Raw genomic sequence first — 12465 nt, 5'->3', positions numbered from 1 at the left:
GAGAATTATTCATGCTACAGCGCTTGATGTGAATTCGAGATCACTTCTGGTTGTGGTCAATGAAAACTAATAATGTAGTCCTAACTGGGAGTAAATTTTCCATTTTCCATTTTAAAACTGATTACATTCAATTAAATGAAGAATTACATTAGCTTAGAAACCCCAAGAAAAAAAAAACTACACTGCAAAACAATCACTTATCTCCACATCTATCGTATGTTAACAGAAGGATTGAGTTTGAATAATATCTGCCAACTGGGTTTTGTAAGGTCTATATCAATACATGCATACTATCAATTATAATATATCAACTATATATCAACTTATTAATTTTATTTTTACATTTAAACACTAGTTTTTCATAAAGAACGAACAGTCAAGCTCAAAACATGAGAAAACATTGAAAGAAAACATGAGGGCTAAGCCTTTAAAACCATACTGAGCAAATTAAGCACATTTTTCTTGTGGGTCTCATTATTCTGGACAGAGCGGGATGTATCACCCCATTTCTCACTGTCACTGAACAATACATAACCATGACAACCTAACAAAGTGTGCTGGGGATGAGAGTGTCTTCTGATGGTCTGGTAATAAAATCATCCCTGTGCACTCACTCCTGTAGTACAATGCCTCAGACCAGAGCCAGGCACAAGAAAGTCGCACTCCAGCAGTGACACAAAAGCCAAAGTTTCGAAGAACATACTTGAAAACAATTCATATATGTCGGAGGGGGGAAATGCATGTATTTCCAAACAATAACATGTGCATACATTCCATATGTATTCAGCTGTATTCAGCACAGACGCATTGGGAATATCAGTCAAGAACAATAAAATCAATCTTTTTCCAGTTTTGCCAGTTCTTCAGAGAATACACTGAATAATGATTTTCTTGCTTGAGAGAATATACAGATGTCTTTTGGGGAGATGGGGGGTTGTAATCAACTAGTGTTTTATGAATACAGTGATGTGGATAAGCAGGTCTATGCAACATCTCCTCACTCAAACGCATACATTTAATAAGCAAATATAGCAAAAAAAAAATTTTTGTAGTACAATGTGTTGGTGGCTTTTACTTTATATTAGGAATCAAAAATATAATCTGAGGTTGTATGATTTTAAAGTATCTTGTACTCATCAAAACCTTTTTTTTTTTTTACTTTTATTAAACAAATGTGAAATATTGTTACAGTTTAAAATAATATATCTGAAAATGTAATTTATTCCTGTGATTGCAAAGCAAATAAAAAATTTCAGCAGTCATTATTCCAGTCTTCAGTGTCACATTATATTTCAGAAATCATTCTAATATGCTGATTTGGTGCTCAAGAAACATTTCTTATTATCAGTGTTGAAAACCATGACACATATTTTTCTCGATTGTCTGATGAATAGAAAGTTCAAAAGAACAACATTTATTTGAAATATAAATCCTAATAAATGTATTTATAGGCACATTTCATCAGTTTAATGTGTAACATATTAAGCGGTGAATAAAGTATTCAATTCTTTAAAAAATAATTAAATAAAATTGAGCTTTTGAATGCTAGGGTATGTATATACAATGACATCAGCATTACGTTAACTGTATTAAAGTGTGCACTCACATGGCCTTGATCATCCAGCTCATTATTGGTGAGTTTGAGTTTGTCAAAGCTGATCACTTGTCTCATCCAGGTGTCTCCTGAAGCCAGTGAATCCGGGTGGATGTAGGCCCTGGGCGGCACTGGCGAATCCGCATTTCCTGCCACCATCCACTTAGAGCTGTGATACACATACCTGCAAAAATGAGCATATAATTGCCATGATGCTCTGTTCCGGTGGCCTATGAGTCAATGTTGTTAACAATACCAAAAATGACTCATGCACTCATACAATCCAACTTCTGATTGTTCAAAACACTTCTAACAGACCATGCAAATTCAAGATAAACTAAATATCCTATTGAACTTTATTTTTCAGACTATTGTAAAATGCTAACCCATGCTAAAAGGTAAAGTATGTTTACATGAACATAATTAATGGAAAGCATTGAAAAGGTTCTGATACATGTGGGCACTGCTAAAGAGTTGTTTGCAGGGCATTTCCAGCTGGATGCCTTTAGTTCTGGCCATGCGCACAGTTGAAAGTGCTTAACTGCAACGCCTCTGCCAAAGTCATCATCCAGCTCTCAAACATGAACTAAATTCTCATTTGGCCCCTTTTGTTATTGCTTGGCAGCATTAAACATCCTCCGTGTCTGTCTTATTCTCTCCCAGAGCACCCCACTACTGCGCACATGAATGTGCATGCCATGCATTTGTGTTCATGCACTTTCATCTGTTGATCTAAAGTTAAATAGATAAAGGCCATTTTCATCCATACAAAATGTGTGCTTTAGCAAAACACTCACACGTTGTTCGTCCTATGCACACATGCGCATATAGTGCCAGGCATTTTTGTAATTTCCTGTTTGGAGTCCTGTTTAGGGTTATGCTCTATGTAGCAGGGAAAGTGTTAAAGAAAAGGGAAACCTAAGACCAAAAAGGACTGGAAATTTGATTAGCCCTCTTTCATCTTTCATAAATCTGCCATCTGGCACTAGCACAATCAATAAAGATCCAACTTTATGTGACACCTTTTTTGGACAGATGGTGGAGCGGCTGCCCATTAGAGTCCAGCAATATTTAGCACATGCGGTACACTGTATGCAAAAGCATTTACATACATTTAGATGAAGAAAAAAAAGAGCATAAATGAGGTTATTATAATTGTAAGAACCCTTAAGACTGATGCAGAAACAAAAGAGGAAGATTTTTTTTCTGCACAGTTCAGAAATGCTTGTGCGCTTTCTTATGCACATGACACAGCAGCAAATAGACCAAGTTATATATTGGGTTACTTTACTGACAGAGTAAGTGATACTCTGAAGTGTGGATCAGAGCATGTGCACTGCGTTTACATCAAGTTGAGTTAGCACCATGTGCGTTTATTGTTTGGAAAAAAAGACGGAAGAGGAAAAAGATGGGCATGCCTGAAGTTGACAGCTGGACAAAGAAAAAAAATAAGAGACAAACAGGGCAACACCTAGATGGAGAAAAGTAAAAGGAGGAAAAGCAGCTAGCGCACACAGGATATTTGTGAATGCATTAGCTAGAGAGTGCCTGCAAGAGAAATCTGAAAATCTGAGCCGCTCTGTATTTTCCTACTTCTTCTCTCAGATATAGGCCTTACCAAATAGCCACATTAAAGAGCAAAGTAATTCAAGTAACACGTAAAGAAAGATTTAACAAGTCTAGTATAAACTCTATGTCCCTTGAAAAGGGCAGTGCGCCTAAGTAAAGTGAGTAAATTCCAATAAAGGCTGCGTTTCCAGACCCGAGCCCTCGAGACACATGAGGCATTCCAGTGACAGCTCTTTGCTCCGTTTGCAAAGCCTTGTGGTAAATTCCCCAGCCAGGAAGAAAATCCTATTTAATTTTACAAGATCTTTTGGCTTCTAAAATCCTCCATGATATTTGGGGGCTCTAAATGGTTGTCTTCAAGGCCAATCCTCGAATGGCTGTGGTTTTATTTTCAGTAAATGCATACATTAATCTAAATATAATTGAACAGGAGGATTATTGCGCTGTCCACTTAAGGGTCACAGTGTAATTAATACAGTAACATCCACAATGTTTCTTGTGTTTATTTCAAAAAACAAAATAAGGAAACTATGAGAACATTTTGGGGTTGCTGCGTAAACTGTAGCATACTTTTAAAGTTTTGAAAAACAGAAACACATTTTATTTAAATGTGTTTCACTGATGTATGACTAATGAAAAATATATCCTCCGTTTGCTTCTAATCCCCTGAAACAGAGTACAGATTTCAGCCGTTTCCAGTTCTGTTCTCAGACATCAGCGTGTGGGACTAAAGCATAAACACAACTCAAATAGTTTCACTGAATACAAACAAAAATCAGATGCGTTTCTGGATTTATGGTGATCGTAGGAAGAAACAAGTTGAGCTAAACAATACTATGTTGGTCATTAGGTCTTTATTAATTACTATTAAATAAAAATCAACTTAATTTGGGAAGACTTAACAAGTTTGTAACAAGGCACATGTAATTATGGATAGGACAAGTGCACTACTGCAATCCGTACACGCAGGCTTTAGCTGCATTCAAATAAAGCTTGTCTGTAAGCATGTGTGATGGAAAGTTGTCATGGTGAGAGCAAAATCACAGGGACACACTACACCACCTTCAATGCTGATACGGCAACTCTGTCAGGGTTGCCGTCAGTGTTGCTTATTCATGTAAATCTCCCACCCTATTTCAAGGGGGATCAGCTTACCAGTTTATAGACAAATTTCCAGTTCATTTAGTTATTTTCTGCCTTTCTCACTGCATGCTAACCGCGCTACATACTCTCTGAAGCAGTGCTTACCTGTATCTCTTGTTGTCCACAGGTACAATGTCCATGGCGATGTAATACTGCTGATGTGGATCCAGTCCCACGATTTTAACTCTCATAGCAGGGAACATTCTCCTGCAACAGAACAGATTGTAATTGCATGTTTAACTAACAAGTTTAACAATGGAATTGACAAATATCGAAAGATGATCTAAAAATGCTAAAAAAGATAATAATAATAATAATACACAAAATGTAAACAAGCCAATTAATTTAATTATTTAAATAAGAATAGTGTGTTACAGTGATGTCTGTAATATTAAATAAATACAATAACACCAAAACAAGCATACAAAATAAATTAATTAATTATTTTCATCTATTGAAAGTGTTAATATTGTCTTGTTGGCCATTAGAAAATAGTGGCAGGATATTTTGATCAATTAAAAATAAAATAAAAAGATACAAAAAGATATGAAAGCTAGAAAAGCAGAGTAACCTAATCAAAGAACTAAAATAAAAATATCTATAAAATAGTTCAAACAAACTAAAACTGAACAAAAGGGTCATATTTAAAAACGTGACTCATGCCTAACCAGACATTTTTAGCTAATTCTTAATTTTACACTTCAAAAGCAACTTCTTTGTCTTTTCATTTAAACGTCATAAATCTCTTTGTTCATAATGAGAGGAAAGTGTCTGGTCTCTCACCGCACCCCCTACACCTCTAAATTTATAGGGTTATTATTAGCAGGGGCCTAAAATACACGCGGCTATTCATCCAGTCTCGCCTTAAAATCAGAGTAATTATTTCAGGACCTATTTTTTTTACAAAACATACAAATGAGGAGCCTATAGTATAAAATTGTTAAATAGTTTGGACACGAGTTACTTTGTTTGATGAATAGTTCTGGAGAAAACAAAACTGTTTATTGTTCCAACGAAAATTGCTACATTGGGGATTTATTGCAGCAGCGCATAGAATCAGAAGAAAGAGTCTATTGATGATGAAAACATCATGTCGTGTAGGCCCAAGCAATAGCTAAGCTATTTATTGAGTGAGAAATTTTAATAGTTTCAACAAACCTTTCTAATGCTAACTGTATAATTCAAAAGTTATTTTTTTTTAAGAAATAAAAATGGTTTCTTGTTGCTTTTTATTTCTGTGTTTATTCTAGCTATTCGTTACTGTTCTTTTTCCTAAAACATTGGAAACGCTTTATTCTCCGTAATCTGAGGGGTAAATAACAAGGTGTGTCTATTTTTTCTTTCTAAGGTGACTTACCTAAGCCACAACATGGACTTCTAGCTATTAATAAACTCTACTGTTACAGCCATCCAGTGCAATCTGGGAGTATTATTAAGTAGAAGTTCACCCTGTGTTTTAAGACAAGGAATTACACCAATAAATGGAGACATGTTTTCATGTTGGTTTGATCATAAAGTGTAAAAACGGCACGGAAATACCTGGCAATCCCGCCGAGAAAAAAAGGGGCGAAAGGTCTTACTGTGAACTGTTTAGGTTAAGTTATATGCTCGGTTTGGGCTGTAATTGACGCCCAAAAGAGCAAGAAAACGAAAAGCATATTTCAAATGTATTAATTAGAAACAGTTGTTGTTGTCCTGTTATAAGGCTAAGTAGCAAAGTAGCCCTACCGTATTTCGCCATGTTGTGGTTTGTGATTAGGTACTTCTGCCCCCATGTGTAACACATTAGCGCCCACAAAACAGAGTTTTCATGTTTTCAGTCCCCGTGCGCAGCCACATCCCTTTGCCAAACAATCGCCTGCCCTGAGATCATTTGCGCGTGTCAAAAAGAAAAAAGAGAGTAGCCTGTGCTACGTTATGCGTCCGAGATGATAAAAAGGATGAACAAAAGATTTAAATAAATCAAATAACTAGTATTGAAATGTATTATTTGTTTAATCTTTAATGGTTTAATACATTTTCGAAAAAGCAACTGAATAATACGTAGGCTACTAAAAATACTTTCCTTGCACCTTTATTTGAGTGAAAATAAAAATGTCTGTTCATATTTAAACAAACCAAAAGAGTCTTCAAATATGTTTTTAAGGTTAAAATTTGTAAATAGGCTATAGTTCATTTTGTGTCATGAATAGCCTTTCATAATCAAACTTATAAAAAGTAAATAAAAAGATACGTGTTTTACAATAATAATAATAATAATAATACACTTAATTACCTTGACCCAAAGGTTCGTTTCACAGTTTAATCTGACTGATAACAAACAAAAAATGCCTTCAAGCATGTTGTTTATGCCACACTCATTTAAATCTAAATAGCCTATTCGTCACATTTTTGTTTTATTATTAATTTATTATTATTATTATTATTATTATTATTATTATTAAAATAGATGTTAATAAAATATTATCCAAAATACTTTTACTTTAATACTTTTTTAATAGCTACAAAATTCCATTGTCAATAATTCCAGCCGATTAATTAGACATTTATTGTATTTCAAACCATAAATTCAAAATCCAACAACATGTTCGTCACGTAGAAGGTGCATCCAAAGTAGTTCCGTTCATATTATTCAATATTTTTTATAATAGTCGGACAAAAAAGAGAGCGCCATAGTGATCCAGCATTGTTTATCATATCTTCAAGAGCTTTGGTTCCACGTTCCACAAGATCATGTTTGTTTAAATTTGGTTAAACATAGCTAAGACCTAGGCTATACCAGAAAATATTTTGAAATATGCTGCCACTGTCTGATCCACTATGTTGAACTTCTCCTCTATACATTAGATTTTTTTACATTTCATAAAAGGTTTACCTTCCTGCCTTTGTGATGATCATTTCTGTGCCGATGTCGTGGAAGCGTTTCCACAGGTCAGCGCACTGCAGCTCCACCTGGATCTCCTCCATGGAGGCTGAGGGCGAGGGGTCGCAGGCGGTGGGGGTCAGGTCCGCCGGGGAACCGAACGAGCACGATGTCCTCTCCGCCAGACCCTCGCCGTCGGAGCCCGGGCTGGCCTCTGAATCTAAAACGAATAAGTAAAATCATTATTAACGCCGGCAGCACGAAGGAGGCCTCGGGAGGCCTGTTGACGATATTGAGCGGTAGAACCAGATCACCTGCAGCCGTAAAGAATAACGACTTGGATTCGCTCAGACTATCATGGATTGCAGCCTTTCAATGTTAAATGAAAAAATTCAGCAAAATAAATAAAGCGGAAAATCTGATTCACCTTGGCTCTAGAATATTTCTTAGTGTTTTCTGAAAATACATGGCGTGTGATGATTTTGGACACGGGTTTAAAGACTAATGAAATTATCCCCAACTGACTATAAATCGGCTGAAAAGTAGCCTAATCACCAAAAATAAAATTCACAGAACGAATAGAAGATAGTTGGTTATAAATTATATTTATAGCCTAAACGAATTTGTCAATAAAAAAGTTATTTCAAAGCTCTTTTTGATCTTTATGACCTCATTCTTGATTGATTTCATGTTTTGGGGAAACATAGCTGACAATCATGCAGAAAAAAACAACCCTTTAAAACTAACTAATTTTTGTGTAACGTTTTAAAACAAAATTATCATTAGAACTACCACATCAAACTCATTTGATTTACCATGTTAAGGCATTTGAATATCCTAATAAGATTAAATACACAAGGAGAGATACGCTTTGTGAGGCCTTAGGCTAAATTAATTACACTGAAAACTCACAAGAAGTCGATGTACTGTGGTTAAATTATCTACAGATTTTATTATTCAGGTGTCTACAAAACTTACAAAGGTTACTGAAATGAGCCGGATTGTTTTGGCGGTGTAGACCTATGTCATGCAAATGATAAGCAGCAGAGACTGGCCAGCAGCCCTGGCCAAACCACCAGCACCCCGCGCACAGAACCCTCTGAGGCCCTAGAGCCCGAGACAGACTTTTCATCAACCTTATGAGAGATTCAATCAGCGTAATTACAGTAATGAAGCCCATCGTCTCTTTCACACGATCTCTCAGGCATGTCCTCAACTCCATCCAAACCCGTCTATGTGCTGTCGTTTCTGACCTGCTGTCACTGAGCCATTCCACAAGTCTATACCCTCTGCCAGAGTTACTACATAACACAACAGACTGCAGACTGCCAGCGTCGGCTGAACACGTCAAACTATAACGGATCGTTTCACAATAAGAGAGTGACAAATATAAAAACTTCACCTTTAACAAGGACAATGCTGACTAATCAGCCAACTATCCTGCAGTTCATTTAGGTTACTTCGAACAAACGTGTTCTGTAATTTATGACTGCACAGTGAATGCGTAAAAATGGAGTCTGTGTCATTCAAATGTCTCGGAGTTCACACAATACAAAACATTACTATGTGTAGGTTATTATATCCTAATAATAGCAGATTCGCTTCATCTGCCCGTTGATACTGCTGCACACTACTTTCACATCAGCAAATTCATTTCTCCGTATAGAGCTTGAATTAGTTGTGTATGACCTAATTTTTTCTTGGGACAGAGGCGAACTAAGCATGAAATTGCAGCGTAACCCAATCCACCAGGAACAGAACCACCTGTTTCCGCTGGACTTCCTTCAGTCTCATGTAAGAGGGAGGTAATAAAAATAAAGATTAAGACTCCTTTTAAATGTACACATCTGTCGTCTTTCATTTTGACTCCGGCTCTCTGGGAATTATGCAAGCGAGGGGTAAAAATATGATGGTTTAAATGACACCGAAGGAACGCCATATACAAAACGCTTACTTAACATGAGGGCAGACTTTAGGAGTAGGCCTTTTCACTAAATATTTATTGAACAATTTGAAGGCGTCATTAAGTATGTACAGATACAAAACTCAAATCATAGTTTTACTGATTTAGTTTCATTAAACATCATTGACCAGACTCTTACTATTAATATTTGGTTTGTATCACACATAAAACCATGTCTACGCTTTATCTAAAGTATGATTCAAGTAAACAGCGCATTACTGAATTTGATTATTTATTGCAAAACGTCTTACGAAAAGCACAATAAGCAAAGCTAAACTCATATGACATTGAACTGTCAGTGATGTGCTGAATAATACCTAGGCTAGCTAGGTCTATATAAAATATGATGTAAAAATGTATTATATTATATGGATATTACTTCTAATTTATAAAGTTTTACGATTTACAATAAAAAATATAAAAGCCTGTTGTTGATTTGCGCCTTACCTGCTTCGCTAAAACGCCTACGTCTATGAGACCTTGAAATGCATTTAATAATAAAATAGGCTAAATAAAATAAAGTTTATAGGCTAGTTAAATATTTTTTCTCAGTAATTGAATCAAGATGGGATCTACGTAGAACTCCTGTTGTTCAAAGTTGTAGAAATGTTTCCATTTGTGTTCACCCAAAAGGAAGCAGAAAACTGACTCAAATCCAGAATCGAGTCATCCTTGTCTGAATATATCAGCCTCTGAGAGATGAGAAGTCTATCTGTGGGCATGCGCTTGGGACAAGATAACAAGATTAATTTAAATTATTTAGATTAATTTAAATTATTGCGCCGCTTAATTAAATGACACAATCCAGTGTTATCTTTTTTGGGGGTCGTGTAGCAAAAAATATGTTCTGGAATCTGTTTGGCCATGAGAACATGAACATTGCGCAGTTAAGTTAAATGCTTTGTTAAATAATTCATATATTTTATTTAAAATGCATAGATGACCTGGACTTACCATCCAGCCTGTATAGGCTAAGTGTCATTATATTACAGAATAGCTACCTAAAGGAAGGCTTATTATAGACCTACTTGGGATTTCCGTTTAATTGCAACAGTGGTTTACAGTTCGACGTGAAAAAATGACGTTTCATTATTTCTGCTGTTATTGTTGGTTTAGTACGAATACAGTCTGTTATCTGTGCACATGGAGGCCTGCTGTGACCTGTTGGCCCAAAAAGAGGAATCTCAAAGAAATCAAATCAAATATTGTTTATTATTTAAAAGTAACGTACTAAAAGCTGTCTGTCAGTTTTCCTTTTTAAAAATATAAAATTATAATTTTTGTTATAAGCATAGGCCTACTCACCTGTCGCAATTGTCGTCCTCGTCTGAAAAATGTTGCTCCTCGGTTTCAGAATTGCCGAACTAACTTCGGTCTATCTGTGCTCACTATTATTTTTTTAAATGAGGCGAATAGTCAATCCAGCGTCAATAGAGGGCTATATCAGAATATGTACAGAATGATCAGTCAGCAGCCTGTTGTGTGGGACTTAATGGTCTGCCTAATGGCAAATGCTTCTGAAGCGAGACTAATGAAGTGATGACTAACGTTGCAACAGTTGAACTACAGCGATGAAACCAAGAAACACACACACACACACATGTGCGCGAGCGCCTGCAAGCGTGAACTCACAAGAGCGCTTATCTTTTTAGGAGATCTGGAGACGGGCATAACAGGCACAAACTGACACCTACATGGAATAATTTAAAAACTGATCGTTCATATGTCCAAATAATTTGTATAAAGGCATATTCTTCTTTTGCCCTAATAATACACAAGAGCAAGATTTGACCGTATGGATTAGGCTACCCTAAATTTAACCCACCACTACATTTGTATTAATTAACTTGCTTCTAGTCGGAATTAAAACACCGTTCCTTTTCTCGATGAATAAATCACGAGTTGAAGATGTTCTATTGTAGAAAGGAATTTTGTACTTTAAAATTAAATCTGTGGTTTTCCAACACTAGCCCATTTGTCTGTCATGAATTATTGTAGCCTACTTGAAGACTTTCTTTTGGATTTCTTTAAAAAAAAACATGACATTAAATTTACATTTCACCAAAATAACATCATAGCTTTAACTAGTTTGTGCAAAGTAATTTAACAATAAAAATATAATTTATAATATTGATTTAGTGAATTAAAGTGACATTTGGGCTCACTGCATAGGCCTATAGCTGAAACATTTTATTCCAGGGTTAAACTTTAATCTGCAAATGCGGTCAAATGTTATATGGGATGTTAACTGAGTGCATGGCAGTTCAGTTTGCCATGTAACCACGCACTAACCCGGGTCGATGTCCAGACAATTAGCAGGATCCTCGCCGTCTCCCAATTGTCCGTTGCTCGCGAGGTTCTCCATAGACAGCTCCAGTTCCTTTTCTTCCCAGCCCCGGAGCTTCCGCTTCTTGTTTGTCCCGATCAGGGCTTCAACCGAAAAGGCGTGCGCTCGTGAACTCAGAGCAGCAGCGGATCGTCTCCTGTCACTCATCTCTCCCACTGCAAATCCAACGGAGAAGAAATAGAAACTCCGTCCAGGCTGCAGGCACAGGAATGCCGCTCACGCAAAATGTTTATAACGGGTGGATTTAGGTCTCCGGTGACGACGGTAATCCAAACCCAAGTCTAATTTATGCCCTTTAAAGGCTTAAAAATAAAAGAACCCATTCCCAATGAAGAGACTTTGGCTCAATACCTTGTCCGAGAAGATAGTTTGTTAATATATCTCGATGTTTTGAGTCTCCGTCCAACTTCTCCACGTCTCTTTTTCTGTCGTCGAGTCCTCTCTGATTGATATTCACTTCTGGAAAACTTTTTTCGAAGCGTTAGGGGCAACCCTCTCAGTGTTTGTCAAGTCCAGCACGACCAATGGGAAGCGCAGGAAGGGAAAGAGCCAAAATATGTCGTCCAATGGAAGAAGAGGGAAATCACAAGCATGGTGGAGAAACTAAGCTGGAATTTGGAGATGGCCATCTTACAGTGAATTAACCTTGTTTGATTTAACAAGCAGATAAAGTTGCTATCTGTTCGGAAAACATTTGGTTATGTTCCTTTGGCGAAAAAATCTATCCGCTGTTAGTTCGTATCATTAGCTACGCGCTAAATGTTTTTTAAACAATATTTTACTTACAATATTACGTTTTTGTCATACGTCCCGGTGGGTCATTTGAAAATTAAGCAACCTATTTGACCTTTAAAAGTGCTGCTTAACAATTTGCACGCGTAAAATTTCTATTTTCCTTTTTTTCCGTAAATGACATGTCTGGTTAAACTTGACTGCATTTTCCGTTTTAACTAAAGCCTATTTGGTTAATATCAAACTTGATAAAT

The 12465-nt window shown here is 36.4% G+C and overlaps 1 protein-coding gene across 2 annotated transcripts in view; it reads right to left on the bottom strand.

Annotated features, from left to right (window-relative positions):
- Positions 1 to 11909, bottom strand: part of tbx15 (T-box transcription factor 15) — a 20596-nt gene extending 8687 nt beyond the window's left edge. The window contains exons 1-4 of one of the 2 annotated variants that reach the window (XM_052564728.1): positions 11425 to 11909; positions 7182 to 7389; positions 4412 to 4513; positions 1607 to 1778 (exon numbers count right to left, since the gene is read on the bottom strand). In XM_052564728.1, coding sequence (XP_052420688.1) covers positions 1607 to 1778; positions 4412 to 4513; positions 7182 to 7389; positions 11425 to 11626 — 684 coding nt within the window. In that variant the 5' untranslated portion in view covers positions 11627 to 11909. Of the gene's footprint in view, positions 1 to 1606; positions 1779 to 4411; positions 4514 to 7181; positions 7390 to 10437; positions 10585 to 11424 lie in introns of those variants that run through there. The other variant, XM_052564729.1, reaches the window with a different exon arrangement.
- Between the last annotated feature and the right edge of the window lie 556 nt (positions 11910 to 12465).

Source organism: Carassius gibelio, chromosome B9 (assembly GCF_023724105.1).
Source record: "Carassius gibelio isolate Cgi1373 ecotype wild population from Czech Republic chromosome B9, carGib1.2-hapl.c, whole genome shotgun sequence".
NCBI classification, from domain to species: domain Eukaryota; kingdom Metazoa; phylum Chordata; class Actinopteri; order Cypriniformes; family Cyprinidae; genus Carassius; species Carassius gibelio.
This window is presented reverse-complemented; position numbering and strand designations above follow the sequence as displayed.